This window comes from Suricata suricatta, chromosome 3 (genome assembly GCF_006229205.1).
Source record: "Suricata suricatta isolate VVHF042 chromosome 3, meerkat_22Aug2017_6uvM2_HiC, whole genome shotgun sequence".
Lineage (NCBI taxonomy): Eukaryota > Metazoa > Chordata > Mammalia > Carnivora > Herpestidae > Suricata > Suricata suricatta.
In genome coordinates, this window is record NC_043702.1 from 57,866,041 (window position 1) to 57,891,009 (window position 24,969).

At 42.5% G+C, this 24,969-nt stretch overlaps 1 protein-coding gene across 1 annotated transcript in view; it reads right to left on the reverse strand.

Annotated features, from left to right (window-relative positions):
• Positions 1 to 489: 489 nt before the first annotated feature.
• ITGA6 (integrin subunit alpha 6) overlaps positions 490 to 24,969 on the reverse strand; it is a 64,029-nt gene continuing 39,549 nt past the window's right edge. Inside the window, exons 17-30 of the mRNA XM_029933307.1 lie at positions 22,050 to 22,210; positions 21,529 to 21,672; positions 19,829 to 19,944; positions 19,526 to 19,715; positions 19,354 to 19,437; positions 19,178 to 19,257; positions 18,946 to 19,023; positions 18,757 to 18,859; positions 17,327 to 17,500; positions 15,485 to 15,583; positions 15,269 to 15,379; positions 15,072 to 15,170; positions 10,435 to 10,560; positions 490 to 5,002 (exon numbers count right to left, since the gene is read on the reverse strand). Coding sequence (XP_029789167.1) covers positions 4,841 to 5,002; positions 10,435 to 10,560; positions 15,072 to 15,170; positions 15,269 to 15,379; positions 15,485 to 15,583; positions 17,327 to 17,500; positions 18,757 to 18,859; positions 18,946 to 19,023; positions 19,178 to 19,257; positions 19,354 to 19,437; positions 19,526 to 19,715; positions 19,829 to 19,944; positions 21,529 to 21,672; positions 22,050 to 22,210 — 1,727 coding nt within the window. The 3' untranslated portion in view covers positions 490 to 4,840. The remainder of the gene's footprint in view (positions 5,003 to 10,434; positions 10,561 to 15,071; positions 15,171 to 15,268; positions 15,380 to 15,484; positions 15,584 to 17,326; positions 17,501 to 18,756; positions 18,860 to 18,945; positions 19,024 to 19,177; positions 19,258 to 19,353; positions 19,438 to 19,525; positions 19,716 to 19,828; positions 19,945 to 21,528; positions 21,673 to 22,049; positions 22,211 to 24,969) is intronic.

Below are 24,969 nucleotides of genomic sequence, written 5' to 3' on the forward strand. Positions count from 1 at the left end.
ATGGAATTACTGAATCATATGGTATGCCTGTTTTTGATGTTTTGAGGAACCTCCATACTATTTTCCACAGTGGCTGTACCAATTCACATTCCCACCAATAGCAAATGAGGGTTCCCTTTTCTCCACATCCCCACCAACACTTAAACTTGCTTCTTGTGTTTTTATATTAGCCATTCTGACAGGTGTGAGGGGATATCTGATTATGATTTGATTTGGTTTCCCTGATATTTAATGATGTTGAGCATCTTTTCATAGGTCTGTTAGCCACATGTGTCTTGTTTGGAAAAATGTCTACTTAGGTTCTCTACTCATTTTTAATTGGATTATTTCTATTTTTGATGAGTTGTAGAAGTTCTTTATATATTTTGGAAATTAACCCCTTATTGGAGGTTTCATTTGCAAATATCTTCTCCTATTCATCAGGTTGCCTTTCTCCTTTTGTTGGTTCCTTCACTATGCAAGAACTTTTGATTCTGACGTAGTCCCAAATTTTTTTTTTTTTTTTTGCTTTTGTTTCCAGCCTGAGAAAACCTGGCTGGAAAAATGTTGCGAAGGCTGATGTCAAAGAGATTACTACCCAGGTTTTCTTCTAGGAGTTAGTTTCATGTCTCCCATTTAGGTTTTTAATCCATTTTGAGTTTTTGTGTATGGCATCAGAAAATAGTCTAGTTTTCCCAGCACCATTACTGAAACTATCTTTCCTGATTATATATTCCTGGTTCCTTTGTCATAAACTGACTAAGTTTGGGTTTACTTCTAGGTTTTCTCTTTTGTTTCACTGATATAGATCTTTTTGTGTGCTTAGTATCATAGTGTTAACTATAGTGTTAATTATAGATTTGTAGTATATCTTGAAATCTGGGATACATCCCTTTAGCTCTGTTCTTAAGATTGCTTTGGTTTACCATCTGTTGTTTTAGATAAGCTTCCTATAAGAGGTTTCATTTGTATATGTATTCCCAGAGTCTACTACCATCCTTAGAAATTTTATTTCCAACTGGAAGAAACAGTTAAACTATATCTTCATTTCACAATGACAGGATATTAGCAGAATATTCACTTAAATCTATCTACTGGTTATTGGTGGACTGGATTGAATACTTATCTGCTAAACTCTGGATAACAAAAGAAGTCCATGACATCCCTATAGTTTGAGTCTTTTTTCAATGTTCTAGAAGGATGAATAGTAAATTCTGTCTGACCTCTGCTAACATAGGTCTGTTGCTGCCCATTTCCATGCAACAGACAGCCTGAGAGATGGCATTAGGAGAAGGGTAGAGATTGAGGCCCATAAGCTCCACTGACTTTTATAAAACTTGCACTTGACTCCTTTACTACAGGGTCCTCATTAACCATTCCCTGGCTGGTTGTATACTTTGTGGCGCCTTCTCTACTCTCGCACTGTGCTAGACCAGTTTTCTCACTCTGATTTGTATTTTATAAGTCACTTATTCTTAGAGGATTTAATCATGAATCCTTTCACAACTGTCCCTCTAGATGGGTCCGTTGGTTAACGCCACTGCATACCTGGCCGCAGCACTCAGGGCTCCCCCATCCTATCAGCTGGGGCCGATGCCTTTCAGAGTCCGCAAAACCTGTTTTTTAAAAGGTACAAAAGGGAAAGAAGCAGGAACTACTGGAAGAATAGAGGCCTACTAGTTTTTTTTTTTTTTTTCAGTAGCTACCATTTTTGAAATCATCCTGAAGTTCATTTTCTTCCATCTCTTTGAACCTTGCCTTCTCCTCAGTGGTTGAGCCGGGATTGGACCCTACCCTTTGGTGTTATGGAATTGCCTTTAATCATTTACTTTATGCTACCCTACCTGATCACAGCTTTCATACATTGCTGTTTTCTTAGCCCTCAGGTTGTAGTCACGTGGAACCCACCCACCCATAGCATTTCACTCTTCCTTAAAAACAAAACAATTTGTTATCTCTTGCCACACTGTCCCTTTCATAGGTTAGTGTACTAGAGGTCTGTTCTCATTAAGATGTTTTCATTTTAGAGTAGAAGGCTTGGTCTTAACCATACTCCCCTGCTCTGGACAATTTAAAGAATCCCCACTTAGATCTGCCCCAAATCCCAGAATAGCCTCAACCCCAGGGCATGTCAAGTATGTGGCTGTGACAAGTAATCTGTAACCAACAAGAAAATGTCAGTGTTTGTAAATGGATCCAAGGATTGTCCCCTTAATCTATGACTGGCGTTCCCGTATGATTTTTTAAGAGGGAGAGAAAGGGGTACGGTCTTAGGAGACCTCAACAGCATTGGCATAATGTCCAATGCAAGTATTTACACCATGGCCCTGGCCAGGCCATAGCAACTGCCACTCTCAATGGTTATGGCGATTACACACTGTAGTAATTAATCTGGGCAGATCCTTGGGACTGGTAAATAAAAGGTTCACAGCTACTGGTCTGTCATTAAAAGGACCAATCACATTTCTTTTGGTGGTAATACCTGTCTCATCTTCAAAGAACAAAGACTAAGTCACTACATAATACCAAGTACAGTAGAAAACTATTTTACTAGACAGATTTTGCATTAGAAAATTATTCAGTCCAGTGCATGCTATATTATCTGAGCACTAGATATGTGCCTTGTTTTTATTTATAAGATTGTGATAAACCAGCTAGAGAAGGTTCACAAAATTGCTTAAATCCAAACAAAATCCTCTGGTGAAGAAAATATTTTCAGACTGGTCAGTTCTGCCAGATCAGTAATGACACAGCCGAACTGCTATCAAAATATCTTCTAAGAAGAAAGCAACTTTGCCCTAAGACCTCTTAACTCTTAATTCCACGGTATCACTGCTAAATGACATCTCTTAATTTGTAGGCATTTTGAATAAACATACTTTAAGATCATTTTCTTTTGACATCAACTGAACAGTAGATTCCAAAGGGGGGGAAAATACATCAAAAACTTTAGTTTGGCTCCATGAAATAAAAAAAAGCAATTCAGGTTATTTATAATTTTAGAGTTTGTTTCATATATATATATATATATATATATGTATAATGTGTTACTAAGCAATGAACACTTTCATAAAAAATTTATTTCACACTTTTATACAAATATCCACAGGTATTTTCTAATCATGAAATAGTTTTACAGTGCTAGTATTAAAATGTATCAAATGCAAACAGACCAGTGACTTGACTTAAGATGACATTTTTAACAACAAACACCACTCCATTCTTGTTTCACTGTTGCTGAACCGCCTTCCACCTCCTCCTCCCCTTTTAGGACACTGTTTTTATAATGAAGGTCTAGAACACAAAATACCAGCTTCTTAGCAACCTAGAAAGATAGTTCATGAGGTTACAAGTTACCTAACTAAGGAATAGTTTTCAAACACTGGTATGACCGATTTTAGAGAAATTTTTGTAAACAAAATGTCATTTGTAAAACAATGAAAATTTCAAAATATGATGAGAGCATCTGAAGGGCATAAGATTTCTGAAAAGAGGGAAAAAATGCTCCAAAGCAGAAATGGCACATGTAGCTCTATTTTGTTCTTTTGAAAGATTGAGACACTGCTTATACTAGATCTAAACAAGTTAGCACCTGTTTGCTATTATTCCCCATATAACTTAACATTTTGAAGTAGTAATTTTTTAAGATTCAGCTTTCCTATCTCTTCAATCTCTGTTGAATGTATAAGAATGTTTTCCTCCTCTGTCACTTCATTTTTACAATGAAGCCATTTAAAACTGGTTATTAGTGCAGTCTCAAAGTAAAGAGGAGGAAACCAAGTTAAAAACAGAACATTGACTCACTGATGAAATGATTCCAACAACATCTAAAAACTTACAAGCCGCAATGTTCTGCCTTCTGGTATCAGATACTCAGTAGTCTCACATTGGGTCGGTTTGGATCCACCAGAGGCACTCACCATTTCTAAGTCCTGATTATTACAATTTTTGCAGCAAGGAGTAAACTGCACTGAAGTTCAGCAAACAAACCCATTATTTCCAAGAGTTCCTGAAAATTATAGCACAAAATGCAGGACATAACACAGGGCTCTAAATTCAGAAATACCCACTGTCTGATAAGGATTAAACATTTCGGGTCTGGAGGCAGCGGAGGGCTGTCATGAAGGGAGATGCCGTAATAACTTATATATTTTTTTTGCACTAAATTCAAACCAATGACATCTCATCTTCTAATTCTGATGGTTTAATCCAACTGGAAGATAATCTTTGGCTTGTCAATGACAAAATGGTTTATAAAAAAAATAAATACCATATACAAGTAAGTATAACTAGCATTCAAGTCTGTTGCACCTGTGTTTTAGTGAAAAGGAAGCATGAAACCTGTATGTTATTTAGTGTGAGTATTCACACCTCTGGGAAATGGTTAAAGACAGCAACGTCACCTATTGCACATTTAAGAAGAGCACTTTAAGTTGACACACAACTCCCCGACGACATAGTCTTGTGATGCAGGACACTTGCAAGTTCTCGAGTCCTGTGGGAACAATGAGTGCAGAGGCCGGGTTAGGGTGGCCACTGTCGGCGCGGAGACCGGGCGCCCTCTTCGGCGCAGCCGGCCCTTTCCCAGCACGTGGAAGTCAGCCACACCAAAAACAAAGGCAACCCGGAAAGTTAAATTAAGGCAGTGAAAGAAAAATCCATTCCAACAGTCTTAGATTTGGCTGTGCAAAACCGGAGCCTCAGGCTACGTGGCCACGCCCACAGTTAAAACTGTTCTGTTCCTGTGTGTGGCCTGCCTGAAGTTAACATTCCGGGCGGAGCAGCCTTTGAAGTCCATTTAGATTTCTGAGTTGGGAGGGGGAAGAAGCAGTTGGAACTGTGAAGCCTTTTTTGGCCCCCTTTAGGAGTAGCTTTCATTTTCATTCCACCTTGTGATCCACTGTTTTTTTTCCAGGCTATCACTATATTTTTCATCTTTGATCTCCCGCTCTTCCTTCCGTATCCTCACAGCATGGTATCGGGGGACGCTATCATCGTACCTAGAGCGCTTAAAGAATCCGCACTGACGAAGGGAAAAGAGAGGCAGAAACAAATTAAGTATCTCAAGAAAAGCAAACGCACCCCATGGGAACGGCTAAGCTTTCTGTTCAGCTACGCCTATCTTTGGAAGAAGGGTGAAAAAAAAAAAAAAAAAAAAGACATGGTTTCTTTTAAGCAGGAGCTAGTAGGTCGAAAAGACATACCAGCCAGTGGGGATAAACAGAAGACAGCTGTAACACTGGAAGAAAAGTCCGTTTTTCCGTTGTCTTTACTAACAAACTTAATAGTTGTTGAAAAATGCTTCCATTTCTTATAATCACAATACTATATGTTAAAGATCTAATTTTCAGGTTAAAAAGATTGTTCTTTGAAATGATATTCTAATAAAGGCCACAAAGCAAAAATTATTTCATATCCCTCTCCCACTAACAAAATGGAATCAGATCACAAATATTTTACAAATTACTATTTAAATATGCCAGTGTTCAAATGGGAAAATTTAAGAATCTTCTCTCCTCCAAGGTTCAGCACATCTCATTAGCTACCAGGCAATTTACACTGTCTGGATTTCTTGTGCTTCTAAATTAAGCTGTTTCATTAATAAATCATGTAGTAACTGTGTCCTGTAATAAAATCAATCATGTACCACAAAGAACGCGAGGACAGTAGCACTACATTGAATTTCCAAGCACCCCTCATTTTTTCTGGCAAAGGAAATGTACCCTTAAATTATTATTTTATTCATTTTTTAAAAAATATTCAATCTGATACAAAGTAGATTTTTATTGAGAACATATTAGGGAATTTTTTACTCAAATTGAATTTTTAAAATGAATAAAATATATATTTAATGAAAAAGGTGTGTTTTCAATTTAAGGTGCAGATGGAGGATGAGGAAGATAGTTGGAAGGGTCAATTTGTATCATGTAACGGGAATGGAACACTTATGTTGAATGATGTTATAAAAATGTCATGGGGCAAAGTAAAGTTCTACCCAGTCATCCCTAGGTCAGTAGGAAAAACTGACCAAGACATTTTTTTCTAAGGCCATTTCTACATGGACTCCTTAATATTCTGTGCAAAAAGCCAAAATACCTATCAGTTACAGAATGTGGCTCTTGCTTCATTTAGACAGATGAGGAAATCAAGGGCGGTATGGAGAACTGAAATGGAAGTGCCGGACGCACCACGACATAGGCCATGGAAAGGGATTATGGAGTAATTCCATCCTCTCATGCCCACAGAAATGGAAAAAGGAATTACCACCAATTCCTGTTTCCATGGATTTACACATAAAAGAAGCAAAATACATGAACTTAAAAATCAACCAAGACCCAAAGTTGAATAAAATCTCTAGGAACATGAAACAAGGGCAAACTCCATTACAACATATTGAAAGAATGTCCAGAGCATTTTTATATTAGAATTTTGTCTACTGGTCACTTTGGTATAGAACCATCTTCTGAAATTGTCCACCATGTCAACATAGTTTGTTGTAATGGTCTTTGACCTGTAGTAGATAAGCAGGAAAAGGAAGTTGCATGCTTAGCTAGCATAAAACAATTTCTGAGCAACAAAAGCATTCCAAGCCTTCCCCCATCACTTTATAGCAAGATCAAAAAAGACAGTGAGAAAGCCTTCTTATCAAGAGAAACACAATGTTTCCAACATGCAACAGGTTAATTAGGCAGTCAACACAAGCGTCTATCTGTGGGAAATTCCAAAATGGACAAGAAACCTGTCATGATTTCTTATTCATCTTTGAAATTCCAAGTGGGATGCTACGTACTAGAATGACAACACATGGCCAACTGGGCTACTGTGGAGGGGCAGTGCCTCCTTTTGTGTGTACATAGACTGCAATCTTCTTCATTGCGGTCGGTGATGTTTGACCACAACACAGAATAACTCACCTGCAACAAACGAGTCTTTGCATATCTAAACAAAAAACACCCTGAGCTTTCAAGTGAAATAAAATAAATCCAAGCAAGGCAAGCCAGTGTGGACATTTGGAAACATCTGTTAATGGGACACACACAGCAAGCTGTTGCTCTTAAAGTTAGCCACCACAACCATAGCACGTCCCACAGCTAGCAATTAAAAAACATTGATCAATTACCAATTACAGAAGTAGATCAATACTATGCATCAGAAGTAAGCCTCTCTTTATCAGACGGCTGAGCATGGATCTCAGCCTTGTGATAGGTGGCATCATAATGAGCTTTCTGATTTCTCTTGAAGAAACCACACTATAAGGAAGCAAGGTATTTAGTCAGTTTTACAGTTTTGTATATAAGAGCTAAACAAAAGCAAATCTCAGATCTTAACCTGTTTTCTATGTATAGCTTGTTTACAGAGAGACCACAATGGATCAGCCAAACGTGAAGAGCCGCCGCACTATGTTACACGGACAGTGACCAAACCAACTCAGTTCTCGTGGGTGTCTGGTCAAATATTTAGACAACTGACACTAGTCACCTGATTTTTCTATTTGTAACAGAAATCCTGAGGACACACATCATTGTAATGATTATGAATATGAATTCTAAAACAGGCAAATGATTGACTTTTGCATTTTACTTAGACAAAGGTTACGGAAGTTCTCTAAGATTTAGCAAATCCAAACAAAATAGATACTGCATTTTTCTGCCTCTCACAGTAGCTTTTATGGAACAATATCATCTATTTTGGATTGTGGGTAAATCACAATATAAATTTGAATTTACCAACATGAAAGAATGACTGTTGTCACTTTCCCAAATTCTGAACCACTATGGAACCCTTAAGTGGTAAGAACCTATGTTCTTCAGGTTAAGTCACTCTAAATGAACACAGAAGTGTCATTCCATTTTCTACTGTAACTTCCTTCATTCAACGATGGAGAACTTTTTCAGTCTACTTGTTCATAAGGCTATGGAACTGCCTGTTGAAAGAGAGCTGGTCAAATAAATCTGCCGTCCTGGAAAATTCTACTTCCTAGTCTGGCAACTCATGAAGGTAAAAATCTAGATCTGTTTTGTACAGCGTGCTAACTACTACTAAGTACACAAGGGTATTCAAATTTAAATTAAAACCACCTCCGTTGCACCAGCCACATTCCAAGTGCTCCACAGTCACCTGTGTCTCATGACTACACACTGGGTAGTGCAGCTTCAGAATGCTTCCATCATCACAGGATGTTTTATTAGCACAGATCTAAACTCTTTATCCTGGTGTTTACTTGTGACTCTCTCCATTTAATACACAGTGAACACACCGACCAACTTTCAGTCACACCTGCCAGGCAACAGGTGTGGGGAGAAGGAATGAGCCTGGAACCCAAAGTCCTGGTCTGGTTTGCAGCTTGGCAACATTCCATGGGCATGGGCATCCTCGTTGGCACAATGAGGGTGACTGGCCCAGACTTAAGGATTTTTTGTCTTTACCTTCCAGCAAAACCCTATGCAATATCCTGGTATTGAAAGCATATAACATCAGTACTACTCGGGCTGAAGTGGGGATATTTGCACTCGCTCCACTGCCTCACTTCATCTTGGCACCTATGTGGATCTGCAAAACTTACTTTAAAGGCCACTGAACCAGAGTCCTTTCTGGCCCTCAAGTTCTATGATTTTAACACATAAAAACAAATAGTTCATTTTCAGAAGGAAAAGTATCCATAAAGTATTAAAAATGATCTTCATGTAGGGGATATAGAGGTTGTCTGCTTCCTTTAGTGTTCACTTGTGAGTTGTGGATACTTTCGAGCTACAAACCACCCATGAGATCACATAGTCCAATCCACGTACTAAAGAGCTAAAGCAAACCAGTGCCCCAGGGAGATGAAGGGATTTGCCTAGAATTATACAGCTCGGGTTACTTAACTCTCAACCCACTGCTATGTCACACCCTCATTAAAGACTACCAATAAGACCTGCTCTGAAATAGACGGTCTTTGTGACCTCTTCCCAAGAGTACACAAAGGCCATTCTCAAATATCAAACCTTAAATTCAGTTTTTGATACCAAAATACTTTTCAGAGCATCTCCTATGGCTGGCTGTGCTGACCAGAGAAACCTGCTGCCTTAAGTTAACATCAGAGCTAGGACTGACTGGCTAATGTCCAATTCAAGGAGTTTTGACAAGAACAATTATGAAGCTTCGATCACACATTTGGAGGACACCAGAAAATTACCTCACACTAGGGTAAGAAGTTACTTCGAAAAATAAAACAAAAAATAAAGTCCAATATCGAAAGTGGCAATATCCTGAATCCTTGTCAACTGTATGTGGATTCAAGGGAAGGATAAAGATAGTTTGATCCTGGATATTGTTGGTAGAGGTTCATAATCATTTGCCCAAAATCTTGTGGACAAAAATTTTTCTGGAAATCTACAAGTTTAGGCATCTTAGAAAAGTAATATGTTGCATACATAATGCCACTGTAATCTAGACATTGGTTTCACAGAACTGTTAAATAAAGGATAAAGGGTATATACTGCCTCTCTTCACATGTCATCTTGTTCCCAAATAAGTCATCACAAATTTTCAGTTTTTAGAGGTTTTTTTTGCAATTTGTAATTATTGATAAGGGACTGTGAACTTCCTTTACTCACTTAGAATAGTCCAAAATCTGTAGGTCATAATCTTTGGCAACAAAAGTAGGCATTCATCTCATACACACAGTTCTGTAAAGTAGATTATTTACTGGCAGAAATCAAGGGGGGAAAATTAAACTTTATTTGCAGGACCAAATTCTCACACAGAACATCATATTAAACCCAGATCTTCCTCATGTTTGATAGAGGCCATGAGGACTCCCTTGCGATGGAGTTATTAACTTCATGTTTTTAATGTGTTTGTTTATTTTGAGAGAGAGGGAGAAAGAGAATCCCAAGCAGGCTCTATGCTGTCAGCACAGAGCCTGACATGGGGCTCAGTCTCATGAACTGTGAGACCATGACCTGAGCTGAAATCCAGAGTCGGACGCTTAACGAACAAAGCCACTCAGGCACCCCAACTTCATGCTTTTCTACTCCTACTCTAGCTGTATGTGTAAACAAGCCCCAAGGCTACCATGAACATTTCTTTACAGAAGTTGAAATTAACAAGGATACAGGTTCAGATTAGTGGGACATCCAACAATTTGGCTTAGATTCAGAATTTTAGATGAAGAAAATGCTAAAGTAAAATTTTTACATTGTTAGTTGCCAAACATGCTAAATTATGTGAAAAAAAATCAAGATTTTTTATTTAGGAAGCTCGTCATAATGTACAAATAATATACCTTTAAATCTAAGGCGCTAGGCAGATATACAGGTGTTCACTGTAAATTTTTTAAGTTTGCTCTATGTTGGCAAAGCTTTATAACAAAATGTTGGGAAAAGGGAAGTATTAGAAAGAAATGTACAGACTATCTGTATAAATTCACTTCTTTCAAAAAACATTAAAACCCAAATGCCAGAGAGGACTTACCTTCCATAGCAAAAACACTAAGAGAGCAAGCATCAAAATCCCAGCAAGGATAGCCACTAGGATGATCCACCACGGTACTCCTGAATACTGAGCTACGGTCTTTGAGGGAAACACAGTCACACGAACCTATGGGGCATAAAAACAGGCACCGTTGTGTAAGTGGGATTCATGGTTCTAATTCTGTTCCAGACACATTTTGAACAATACAGCCTAATGAGATATTTTGATAGGAGATCTTTTCCCAGAACCTAGAAAATGCTAGACTGTGTTTTGACAAAGTATTTTCTTTTTTTGCTAACTCCTCTTTTTAAAATGTTTGTATTGAATCAAGGTAGAGAAAATTATATAATAAACCATTTATTCATCACCAATTTTCAACAGTCATCAACACACAGCCAATCTTGTTTCATCTGATTAATCCGGTATCTTTTTTGAGAATGATCATCTTCTCTTTTCATTTTCAGTATTGGAAATAGAAGGGCTCAAAATGGCTAATACAGACCAGAACTAGCCTGTAGTCCTCAGATTTTTTTTAATTATTTTTTTTAACTTTACATCCAAGTTAGTTAGCATATAGTGCAACAATGATTTCGGGAGTAGATGCCTCTTACCCATTTAGCCTCAGATTTTTAAAAAATGTTTTTATTTATTTTGAGAGAGAAGAGGAGGGACAGAGAAAGAAGAAGGGAGAGAATGCCAAGCAGGCTCCACACTGTCCGCTCAGAGCCTGAGGCAGGGCTTGAGTTCATGAACCTTGACATCATGACCGGAGCCAAAATCAAGAACTGGACACTTTAGGGGAATGAGCCACTCAGGCGCCCCATTCCTCCCTCAGATTTTAAAGATGGTGTGAAATATGAAAACAGGGGTGGAGCTGCACTGCTGATACCAGTTTAACTTCTCCTTAGGATGTCCAACTAAGGACCCCAATACACAATAAGATTCCCTGAAAGGGCCTCCTGTGTGTGTTCTACAACAGTATATTTGTAAGCCCTGGATTTGTTCAGAGATGGCTTAGAGCTGTGAGCTACAGCTGATGAGAAGCCTAAACCCTAACCACTTGCTGGCTGGCAAATACCAAGTAAACAGAAATAGTGTCTATTCAGAAATCTAAGAAGTTGTTCCTGGCAATTTGCAACCACTTGGTTATGTGTGTTAAGGATTCAGGTGGATTTGTGAACTCAGGAGACTATGTTTTCCAAGCATGTAAAAGACTCGGTGATCGCTACAAACCGGATTTTATAAACAGAGTAGAGAGCTTCCAGTTGAAGTTTCTGATACTTCTGAAATAAGAGAATGTAAAATGAAGGGTAAAGAGAAAGTGAGTATTTTGCTTCTGCCAAGTGTTTTTAGTCAAGTCCTCTGTACTAGTATCGAACCCCTGATGCTGCCTAAAAGTGCTTCTATTTCGTTGTGCTTCCATACTTACGTGAGATTCTCTTTAAAAAAAAAAAAAAACCTCTTCACTAAAATACTTTTCTATTTATGCTAGAAAACAGCTTCTCAACCTCATTTATAGAATATACTTTAGAGCAAGAGAATTGCTTTTCTTTGAACATTAAAGAGGAAAGACGTTGTTTTCAGCCTGTGACACCAACTCGAACACCTCTACTAGCTACTGTGCTTCCTGTTATGCTCTCCGTGAGGTTTCTCAAACTGCCAGCCCGCTGCGGGGGTGGGGGAGCCCCTTTGTTCCCCTCCCCCTTCCTCCCTTCCCCCTCAGACAGGCATCCCAGCTGTAAGTGAAAACAACCCTGATGACTGGGTCTAACTCACACAGGAGTAACCGTTTAGTGGGAAGAAAGCATGGGGAGAGCGCAGCGATGGAACCGGGTACTCCATGTGACTGGTAAGCCTGCCTTCTCTAAACCAAAACAGCAGCAACCAAGTACTTAGCCTATGCTGTATCTCATTTAACTCTGCTTCCCTATCTAGCACAGGGAGGGCGCACAGTCCTTGGGGGCCACATGACAACCTGGACGTGGAGAGTGGAGGCTGGTCCGTGGCAGGGGACTCGGCCTTACCATCGCACCGTGTTACCAGGGCACCTTTTACATGGCTGATAATAGGGGAAACCACTCCTACAAATGGCAGCAATCCAATAATAGTGTAAGAGCTGAACAAGGTAATTTTTGATTTGGTGGGGGTGGGGTCTACATCCTGCTGAGAGGTCCAGCCCCAAGTCTGAGAGCCATTCAAACCAGATTTTGGAGCCTTTCAGCAATGGAAACAACTCAGTATCAAGACTGAAGACTGAAGCCTGAAGCCAGGGGCAGGGCTACACTTTTAAAGGGCAAAGGTGCTCTGCAAACCCAGGCTGGGTGTAAGGCCACACTGCAGTCCAGGAAGGTGAGCGAGGCGAGTCCACAGGATTGTTGTTTCTGGGAGCTGTCACCTAAATTTTGTTCTGTTTTTGTAAGGCAGTCATTCTCCAGCTGGGACTGGGAATCGAGGGGAGGCCAGCCATGAGCTGGGAACCCCAGGGCTCTGGGAAGCCTGGTCACAGCTTGCCACAGCAGCTGTTATTGATGGACAGTTCCGGGTTTAGGGGAGTAGAAATTACCCCAACTCCGAAAACATTTGGGGCAGGGAGGTTTCTTTAATATCTGGGCATTTGCATGTCTCACATATGCATGTGAAAATGGGGCGTGAGCTCTGCTGACGCATTAAATTCCATCAGGAGCAAGCAGTGCTTAGGCTCACTGCCGGGATGGCTCCCCTCCCCGGAATCTCTGTGTGTAGTGCCCTCTATTCTTAGAACATCAGTGTAAGAAATCGCCACACGAAGGGGTTTTATCTTTCACAAAACTCTGTCACCCCTCCGTGAGCGGTCCTCATGTCAGAAACCCGTCTTGTAAACGGATCCATATCTCATACTCCCTGAATTTAGAGCAAAAGAAGAAAATCACATTCCCCTGAAGAATGATGTGTCTTTTACCTATTTTTGGCAGCAAGGAAGTAGATACTATTTCTAGCCTCCTTAGGAATGAAGTGGGAGATAAATAAATATAACCAATTAACAATCTCTTCCTTCCTTGGCTTAATTCAACAGTTATCTCCTGGTTCACAGTCCCCTAGACCATGAAACTCTTAACAGTCAACACTGTATCTGATACAACTTTGCTTCTCTTCTGTGCAGGGAAGGCACCTAGTTTGTGCACAGTAAAGTACCTGTTAACTGGATGAATTTAATTGAGCTAAAAATGTAAAAACCATTTTATCTGGTTCAATTAGGTGGCCAGCTCTCCGACTTTGTTACAACAGCATGTTATAATGTATTGAGAAGCGAACACAATGCTCTTAAAATTGGTTGGGTTACAAGGAAACTAAAAGGTGGGTTTTTTTTTCTTTCCTTTAAAATCCAAGATTAGAGTGAAAGCAAGGAGAAGTTTTAATATGAAGACCAAAAGACAAGACTGAATTACTTAACCTCCTTTGCTTCTATCTCCAAAGAAAAATGATCTTCAGGCTGGAAAGGACAGATGGACTAAGATAAAGATGAAACTGAAACCCACAGTAAGAGGTAATAACAGGGAAAGGCATCCTGACACTTGAATTAATCTCAAATCTTTAGGCCCAGGAAAAGTACGCCTTAACAATACTAAAGAAACATGTAGATAGGATATCTGAGCTGCTGTATCTCAGAAATCAGAGCCAATAGAAGAGGTACCAGAAGACTAGAGATAAGAAAATGTCTCCATTTTCAAAAGAAATGCACTCTAGATACAAGACAGTAATCCATTCATAAATCCACCCATTATTAAATAAACCGAGGAGGGTCTAGCAGACTCCAGTTCCCATTAGCATGCATGAGTTCTCCAAGCCCTACCATGAAATGTCCAAGAGAACCTCACTTTGTTTTGTGACCCAGCCCCTAGACTGGGGTACTGGCACCTAGTTCCATCACCTTCCAGAAAACAAGAGCAGGGCTCTTGTCTGAGTTCAGGCGCAGGGTGAGGCAAACTAGGCAGACTGCACGTCCGTGCTCTGCCCGCACAGGAGTCACGCAGCCCACGACAGCGAGGGCCTGGCACCACGGGTACCTGGAGAAGGGTCTGCTTCGCTCTGAGCGGAAGGAAAGGCATGTCCAAGGGGCATCCCCATTTCCTTTACTTATTCCCAAGGCTGCTACGTGGCTAAGAGAGAGCGCGCACTTGGGGCTTGTTCCAAGGTGCATAACCAGGAACTGATTTTACAAGACTCACCTCTTGATTCACATGTAAAGAGATTTTTTCCAATAACTGCAGCTGGCCTCATGTGCCACGAGCTGCTCCATAAAGTGGTGGTGACCATGAGCAGGGACCCTCCCAGCAAGGACTACAGCCTCAGGGACAGTCTGAGACTTGGGGTTTCTACAGAGGAGGAAGCACGCCCGTTCTTCCAGGGGGCGAAGAGCTCCCACATCTGCCCTACGCGCTGCAGAGCTAGAGGACCCCACGTGGGGTTCTTCTTCCAACGATTCTACTGAAATACAGCGTGGGGCGGCAGCACCCCAAGCATCATCTGACTTGTCCTGGGGGCGGGGCGCGGTGCTGTGAGGGAAAGGAGGGAGGGCCAGGGGAGCACGCCCTCGGGCCAGGGCACAGGGCAGGGACACAGGGATCCGCTCTGAACTCGGGGAAGACGGGGCCTCTCACCTGCGTGCCCGCATGTGGCAGCTTGATATTCTCAGCGGCGGCGGCCACGTCAATGGAAGCCCTCACGAGAATGTCCAGGTAGTTCATTTTGGAATATTCCTGTTTGGAGACAAAGCCAGCAGATGCACTAAGGAAGTGAGCGGCGACCTAAGAAACAGCAATGACTCACAGGGGACAGCCTGACGGCAGGGCCAAACCTCTAGAAACGTGCTGTTCCATAACCTCGAGCGAAGGACCACCGAGGCCTTGCTGTCCAGCCCTCGCAGCGGGCAGCTTATGTTCACACAGTTCACGTTCGTGCTGCAGTTCTGGAGGGGACACAAGAGGGACAGGCAGAGTCCAGTGATTTGGGGGGGGGGGGGACCCTCCCATCACCGTGTGTCAAACAGTCCCGGCTCTTGAAAAATACTTACAAGGGTCTGATACTTTCTTTCAGCAAATAAAGAAAATTTTCTGCCATCATCTGTCTGCTTTTCAGCAATTTCCCGTTTCCTTCTTGAGTTGTGAGACTTCTGAAAAGAAATTACATCCAAACTAGTTCTACTGAATGGAATTCTTTGTTCTGGTGTACAAGCCCCTGAGCACTCCCTCCCAGTGACGCCAAATTCACGTAATCCGCAATTAACATCCGCAATATTCATCTCCTGTCACCAAAGGCACAGAAACTATTTAAGTGTAAAATCCACAAATGTTCCAATCTCATTGTAAGTTTATGGACTAAGGTCATTTATTCCCACTCTGGCTTCAAAACTCAGGCAAAGAGAAAGAGGCTTTCTTTGTTCTGTCTCTTCACCAAACTGAGTGAGTTCAGGCATCCGCTCTCATCACTGGAGCGTTAGCACCCTGCTCAGTAACTAATGTATGGTAAAAAATCAGCACATCTTGAATAAATAGATGATGCTGAAGAACAAGGAGGGGCGCCTGGGCTCAGTCGGTTAAGCATCTGGCTTCAGCTCAGGTCATGATCTCACGGTTCGTGGGTTCTAGCCCCATATCCGGCTCTGTGCTGACAGCTCAGAGCCTGGAGCCTGCTTCAGATTCTGTGTCTCCCTCTCTCTCTGCCTCTCCCACACTCACTCTCTGTCTCTCAAAAATAAATAAAAAATATTTAAAAAAATTAAGAACAAGGAAAAAAGCAAAAGAACTAGTATGTGACTTATTCAAGGTAGGTTACTGAAAAGTAAGCCATTTAAGAATTCTGTTTCAAAATAGCATTTTCCTTAAGATAGGATTAAGAGTAATGGACCGTCCTGTTTTTTTTTTTATTTTTAAATTTTATTTTAGAGAGTGAGTGAGCTGAGGAGAGGGCAGACAAGGGGAGAGAGAGAGAATCTTAGGCAGGCTCCCTACTCAGCACAGAGCCCGGCATGGGATTCGATCTCACAACACTGGGATCATGACCTGGGCAAAAATCAAGAGTTGAACGTTTAACCAACTGAACCACCCAAACACCCCTGGACCATCTTGTTTTTCAAAGTTGATGAACAGAGGATCCTTCTATAATCTGCCAATTGTCAACACTAGTCGTACCCGAGTCACTTTACACTTAAAAGAAACAGACATGTAATAACAAAGCAGATCTTCAAACTGGAGCATCAGTGATGAACCAGTCTGTGCCCCAGTACGGAGCAGTTCAGAGCACAGGCTCTGAAAACAGGCAGAGCTGAGCTTGAATGCAGAATCTGCCTCTTAACTGCCGAGTGATTCTTAAAACATTAAGGTCTCTGAACCTCAGTTTCCTCATCTGTGAAATGGTAGGGATAAGAAAAATACCTTAAAGGACTATCAAGAGAATGAAACGAGAAAAAGCAAATAAAATGCTTTTAGCACAGTGTCTGAGACACATTAAATACTTGGTAAGTGTTTACTGTTTTAGAAAATAAGAAAGCAAGCTTTGAAGGTCACTTGCTAAGGTGCCAACCTCCTTTGCAATGAGTTTGGTTCTGCTGGGAGTTGACACTGGCTGGCCAGCCCCCCAAGCTAATCCCAGTCCTCTTTACAGGCCATACTGGGCCATAAAACTCCAGGACATGTCATTTCCTTCAACAAGCGCTGAATGACCCCGTCGTAACGGTCACTGATCAGCAGAAATCCTCAGCCTGACTTGGATGCTCAACTATAACAGAGAAACTGACACCAAAGAAAAAGTCAACATGCCACTATGTCCGTTTCCTAAGGAAAGAAATGATTTCCCCTCAAAGGTTAGCCTCCCTTACTTACATCGATGGAGACAGGAGACAAATCCATCAACATACCTTTAGTTTCAGGGAGTTTATTTCCTGTTGCGGCTCACAAGCTATCTTTTCCAATCCTTTGGATTCTACTTTCACCAAATAAAGCAACCATTTGCCATTGCTAATTTCTTTTGGCCACTGGATATTCAAGGTTGCTGTGCCGAGGTTTTTAAGAGGTTTACCTAAGTTAATTACCTGTTAAGAAAATAATACGTATTATATCTCAGTGTAATTCTCTCAACATAAAATTAAGTAGCAGCTCCTGTTGCCAAGGGGAAAAAAAGCCAAAACATCTGGCATAACCTGACAATGAAAGTATAGGCTCCAAAAATTGGACTACAGATGTGGTGTCCAAAACAGAGCCTGATGCCTAAAAAAGGGAAAAGAGCAATGACTGCTCGTTCTACTGAGGAACTAGTGCGAGCGACAGCATCTGTGGCGTAGATCCGCCGCCACGCTCTCCACGCACGCGGGAAGCCGCGGATAACCCGCCCCTCCCACTGCGAAAATGAGCAGCCTCCGTCCTCTACGACCCAGCGGAGGCTTGGGTAGCAACGCAGAGTCTGAGGGAAGCCATTAGGACAGGCGTGAATCTCGAGTCCAAGCGGAGGACAGAGCAACTTCCTGCAGCAGAAGCCGAATGAGGCAGGAGCTCTGTGGGGTGGGGGGGGGGGGACAGCTGCGGGGCCCAGAGACGCCGCTCTCAGCCACGCCTGCGCAGGCGTCATCACTGCCACCACCACCACCAGCTGTCACAGCTGAGACACACACAGAGCAGAATTCAACCCTTTCGTCCTGCTGGGGACAGGCGTGGGCGCATTCTTACCATCTCAGACCTAAACCCACGCTGAGTTACTAGCCGTCTCTGAACCAGCGTTCTGTCCGTCCAAGGGGACCGAGAGGCACCGTGATTCATATTTTGAAATTGTTCAGAGCAATCACTAGTCCTTCTCACTGGCACAGGGCTTGTGAAATGTGAGGGAACATTAACCACAAGCAGTAAAAAAGATGTCCTTACGGTGGAGGAAGAAATGAATCCTAACACATCCTAAAGCGAGGTAGGAAGCACTGTGAGATTTTTCGTTTTACAGACAGACTCTGGGGAGGGGCGAAATGTCCTTGGTCTGTACCCCAGGCACACATGAAAACTCTCTAATAAGAAAATGGCCACACTGAACTGGATGTTGAACAAAGCTCCACGTTGAATGACGGCCGTGTTCCCCATTCTAGAGGATCAGACTTTTACTGTAAGCCCATCTGTTGCTTAAAAATTGGTGAACTCGCTTTTAACTGAGTGTTTATCATTTATTTATTAATATTTCTTAATATTGATAGTACATCTAAAGTCCATATCCACATTTATTAAAATTACATTACATCACGTATTACCATATACAGTACACATCCGCTTTTAGCTTATATAATACAAAAGACCAACTGCTTCAACTCACCCTGAACTCATACTCTATTAAACTTCCCACCTCCTCTTCGGATTTCATAGCTTGCTCACCGACAACGACTCCTCCAAAATACACCTGGGAAGGTTTAGCAACTCTGTTAAATTAAAAAACACCAGTCTGAGCAGGATTGTCAACGGTTCTTTTAAACACTGATTTGTTATGCTGAACACAAACACTTACCCAGAGACCGATAAAAGCAGTTCAATAACCACTTTTGCTGTGGCTGTAATTGAAGCCAAATTATCTTGATTGCTTGTTCTGAAAATGAAAAGGAAACAATAGGGTTTCATTTTTAACCATCAGTTTTCTCATTACACTTACACTTCTTTTAGGAGTTTGAGCAGAGCTGGTTCATTGACTGGCTGTGTTTTCATGAAAGAATTCTGAATGGAAAGGTTGACGAAACGCTTACGTTTCCAGCTTCAGATTAATATCCAGATCCGTGGTGTCAAAGGTGACCTCAGTTGTACTTAGGATCAAATAAAAAGTAACCTAAAAAATAGAAACGGACGTTACCAGAGACCAAGCACGGCAACCCTGTAACGGCACGTAAAACAGTACAATACGGTATGTGAGGGCATCACCTACACTGGAATTTCTTTTAAAAGGATTCCCAAGCTCACAGTCCGCTTGCGAGCCATTCTGATTGGCAACACAACTCAACTGCTTCTCCTGTAACAGAAAAACACGAGATCACAATGCGTCCACTCGCCATACAGCGCCGAGTTTTTCCTCGTCGCTGCTCTCCAGAAACACTTACAGGGAAAGACCTCAGTTCTCTGTATGCCGAGTAAGTCAGAGTGTCCGGAAAAGTTGCAATGAGTTTTGCTTCATGAGCATCATCGCCATCTTTTGTGGGGTTCCTGGGATTGGAAGGGCTGTTTGTCACTGTGATTTCTAAAGCAATGTCCTTCTGGTCTTTTAGAACTAGTTCTGGGACGCCTTTTCGACTATTAAAAAAAAAAAACACACAAAAACAAGAAAAATGACATAGTCCTCAGTACATTTTCATAACCCACTGCAAAACCAGTTATTTTTGCTAGGATGACAAAGCGATTCTTACACTGGTAAATAAGAAAATTTGTCTTGATTTCCTTCCCGGGTGCAAAATTTATATTCTAGTTTAAGGTTGCTGTTACATACATTGTCGTTTCCACATCCCTCTTTTAAGAAGTGCACCTGTAAGAAAACAAAACCACTGTAATTTATGCCACTTAGGACCCTCAACAGTGACTGGCTGTTACACACAGCCCTTCCCCTGGGTGACAGTTTCAGAGGTACTTTGCCATGCATCCAATGCGTACTGTCGTTTAACAGAACTGTGCTTTAAGAACACCTTGACCATGGCACTGAGGTGTAATAAAGACTGTGAGCCTGCAGCCACCCAGGTCCGAGTTCAATCCCGGCTCTGCCACTCGCTCAGCCATGTCTGAGGCATGGTTTCATCTTAGGTAATATGCTTCAGGCAAGGCACTTAACCTTTCAGAGGCTAGGTTTCATCTTAGGTAATATGGGGACACCACCATCCTACTTGATGGGGATACTGGAAGCATTACCAACAATAATGATGATGCTAACACATGATTACACATTTTAACTCACTTAATCCTCATAACAGACGTACGAGGATATTATTATGGGCTCCAGGGTACGAATGAGGAAACAGTTTAATCAGGAAAGCAAGCGGCACAGTGCTAATGGGTGCTGAAGAGCCACACTGACCAACAGTTAGGAAAACAGTCTCCCTGCCTGTTATGTTTAACAGATCTACAGAGTTAGGAATAGACACAAGAAATATTCATGTGATAGTGACATCCGAAGTGTATGACAATAAAGACTGACAATGGAAAGACTGAAGCAAGTCCCACTGCTGGAAGGCTGCATCTGGGGCCACCAGGACCAAGAGCCTCCAAGTGGCTGCCCCAGCATCAACCAGAGGTGACAGCAAGTGCACAACGACAGACCAAGAGGCCACAGCTCCCCAGCCTAATCTGTGTCTCGACTACCCTAAACCCTGACCAATACACCCCACCTCCTATGAGGCATAGAGCAAGCCTTATGAATGCTTCTTCCCAAGATTACGTAGTTACATTAGCCACCAGATGCCTATTTTCTGGCTAATCCTTTTCTGCCTTGAATTTTTTATATTCCTTTTTTTTTTTAAGTTTATTTATTTATTTTGAGGGAGAGAGAGAGCACGCATGCTCACATGCCAGTTTGTGGGGGAGAGGTGGAGACAGAGGAAGAGAATCCCAAGCAGGCTCAGCAGTGCACAGCCCAATGCAGGGCTCCAGCCCATGAACCATGAGATCATGACTTGAGTTTTGGAAACCAAGAGTCAGACGCTTAATCAACTGAGCCACCCAAGTGCCCCTATAGTCCTTGATTTTAATGTTCAGACTAACACGTTTGTTTTCTACATAATAATGTTCTCCGTGGTAAAATGCAATGTATTTTTCTTTGTACATATGGCTACAAGAGAATCTTCAAGTGAGAGTAAGTTCTGCCAATTATAGTCTCTGTTGCAGCGGCCAAAAATGATTCGGAACAATACTGGTTCCAAATTGTATGCCATATGTTTCTATTTTCACTATTAATTTGGGAAAACAAATCACAACCAAACTTTGCATATATTAAAATCTTTACTTAATACAAAGGAATGGACTTTAAAGCAAATCACTAGTCACACTGCCTTCAAAGACATGTGATGTGGCACAATCATATGGCAGAAGCTTTGGCCATACAAAAGTCAGAAAGACTTACATCTCGATGAACTGTCTTGGGTTCATTTGAATTCAGAATCGGAAGAATTTCTGGAAGCGAGTTCACTCTCCTCCGTGTGCTTGGCTCCTGGATCTCTACCGAAGCAGTTATGGGAATGGGGCGCAGTTTATCTCTGATATTTTCCTGAAAAGTGTGCACAGTTAAGCATGGTATCAGTACTACTGGGCAAACAATGCTTTTTTTTTCTTTTTTAAAGATTTATTTTTGAGAGAGAGAACACAAGTGGGGAAGGGGCAGAGAGAGGGAGACACAGAATCTGAGGCAGCTCCAGGCTCTGAGCTGTCAGCACAGAGCCCAGTGCAGGGGCTTGAACTCACGAACCAGAAGATCACGACTGAGCCGAAGTCGGATGCTCAACCGATTGAGCCACCCAGCCGCCCCGCAATGCTTTCTTTTGTACTGAATAGCAAGTCGCTGGTATCAATTTCAGAAGTGTACACATGCCACCATAAAACCCAACTTCTGTCCTAACAGCAGCGGTGGCCGTCTGCTGGCCTCACCTGCAGCCAGAGGGTCTCCTCCATGCACTCCTTCTGCCTCTGCCGGTTCAGCGTTAGCTCCCGAGTATACTTGGGCTCAGAACCTTGGTTTCGAAACTGAACTCTTGAGGACAGCCCAGATTTTCTTCTCTCCTTTTCCGCCTCAAGTGTACCCAAAATGGCTACGTAAAATGAACAAAATCATAAGAACTTTAAGTGCATTCACGTACAGTTCTGCCAGAAGTAAGGTGAGTTCCCTTGTACGTTATTTTAATTCCTTTGAGAAGGATACTTTTCCCGTTGGCTTGTTGCTCCTCACATTTCCTGGTAATGTACATTTTGACTGATTTATGGGGTTTCAAATCAAGCTGTTCTTTCCTGCCCAACGCTGTTAACAGTTTATTTGAAGTTACACTTCCATTGGGCCACCTGGGGGAGCTCGAGAATAAGTCAAAACCTCTGAGCGGCATCCAAGGATTTCTGGCTACGTGTCAAGAACTCACAGAGAACTAAAGATAGTGGGGGACCCAACACTCCCTAAAGGCCAACACTGACTCCCGGAAGCAGTCTGCTGCTCGCGGGGTCCCACGGCTACACATCGACAAAAGTCTCTGAACCACCAGCTTCTCAGGTCCGTTGGGAATTCAGAACCTCAAGCCCCAGCCAGACCTGTTTAACCAGAATCTGCATTTTCAACAGGACTAGCAGGTGGCTCTTATACACGTTAAGGTTTTAAAAGTACTGATAAAGGGCTTGTCTATAAAGGGAATAATCTTTTGACAACAGAAGACTTCTCACTCAAAAGAATTAAAAGGTAAACATTCCTTTGAGAAGCTAGAGGGCCCACTGTCTGCTATTGTTTCTCCCACGACCTAAGTTTCCAGCCTCCTAGAGGGCGCACATCCTGTTCCTGATCACTTTACCCATGGGGCTCAGAGGACAAGCCAGGATTTGGATGATCAGAATCCCATTTCTTTACCTCAGAATGCTTTCTCTGCTGGTTTGCTGGGTGTAGCCACTATGTTTCTTTATGGGACACTATTTAAAGGACTTACTTTCATTCATTAATCACTCACTAACCATCAGAAGGGGAAGCAAACCAAAATGTGTACAGGGCCACAGCAGGCAGCCTCAAGATGGGGGTGGGGCGGGGACACCAAAATACTTCTAATATTCATGCTGGAGTTCAGAAGAGGCCTCAAGGAGCGTCTATTTTAATGCCGTTTTCCTGCAAATGAAGAAGGTGGAGGCCCACCGGGGTAGGGGACCGGCCCAGGACCATGCAGTGAGGGACAGAGGCAGCTCCAGCTTCTATGTCTCTGTCACAAACACACAGACAACTGCCCTAGGAAGGCCTCTTAGATGTCCATTCCCACTTTCTCTAGGCTCGGCTTCTGTCCCTCTCTTCCTCTGCCGGCTGGACCCCGTCCGTCCCCACCTCCTCCTGACTGCCTGGCCGACCTTACTCTTCCTTCAGATCTCAGTGTGGACATCACCTCCTCCAGGAAGACTTTCGAGGCCTCTCCTGGGGGATCTGATGTAGTCTACTTCTCCAGTCACTGCACTGAGCCACCGTGCTGCGATCACCCGACCATCTTCCCCAGGCAAAGGCGTGGACAGTGACATCAGTCTGTCCGCCACTGTGTTCCCCAGCAACAGGACAACACCTGATATCAATAGGATTTTTAGACCAGATAGGTGAATGGAAGCAGGAGCGACCGGGACATCAAATGCACACCGATGCGCGCCCTGACTCACACGCAAACAACGAGACGTTATTCTTATGCCAGAACAACAGCTAGTCAGCTGTGCAAGACCAGAATTTAGAAACACTGACAGTTTCACTAGTCATTTCTGCCAAACGGAATGCGTCTCCATTTTAGCCTTGGAGCCTTGACATCATCCATTTATCAATGACCTGTTGACTTCACAATGAACCAGGCGAAGGCTCACATGCTGAGTGCCCCTCGCAGCAAAAGTAGGGGAGGGTGCGGGTGCATGAAAACCGTTTATCTGCCAGGCCCGCTCTAACCTCCCCTGACCCTCCAGACCGTTCACATCATCTTAAAATCCTTGTGGGCCACCTTTGCTGACCTTTTGAGGGGCAAGCCAAGTAGAATATTCATTAAGGCTCAATTATAAATATCTGTACGTATGGAACACCGCATCTGAGGACCACTGAGTTAAAACAGTCTGATCAAACAGTAAGTTCACATTCTCAGACACTGGGAACAGATGTGAGATAGAGTAACTCAGGCAGCTTTGTGAAAGTTCTACTTGATTTAGAATTTCCCAATACCGTGGAAGTACAGGCAATGAAAACCAGGGTCCCTCTCAATGTCTTCACAGAACAAAGCTCTAGCCATAATAGGCCATCGGTAAACACTTGGCCAATGGAGTTGGTTAAGGGAGTAGTTACTGAATATGAATTTCTACACAGGGCATCAAATGCTGTATGAAAGCTGGAACAAAGGTCGTTAATTGTATGGGAACGGTTGATGTGTGTGTGTGGGAGGGAGACGAAGTTTCTGAGGAGGCTCCATGCCTGTGGGCAGAGACGTGTGGGAAAATGACTGATAAAGAGGTCTCCCCATTTCCTCTCCACATCTAGTCAGAGAATCGCAATTTCTCCTGGTCTCTCTAGTTTACTCCAAACACTGAGTAAAACACCCATTATCCAAACAGGCAAGTGTGAGGTACTGCATTTGGGTAAAAATAACACAGAAGATACAGAAAGGATGAGAGGGTGTGAGAAACCCCAGATGTTTTCTTCTCGGTGAACGCCGCGCCAAGAATCGTTTCCAGTACTGAATAAAATACCAGGCACATCAAAAGGCAACGTGCACAGGCCATGACACAGCCACCCTGAGCACGCTTCAGACAAGGTTTGCAGATCCCAGCGAGAGAGGCTACGGCGGCAGGCGGCCCAGCAGAGGGGCCT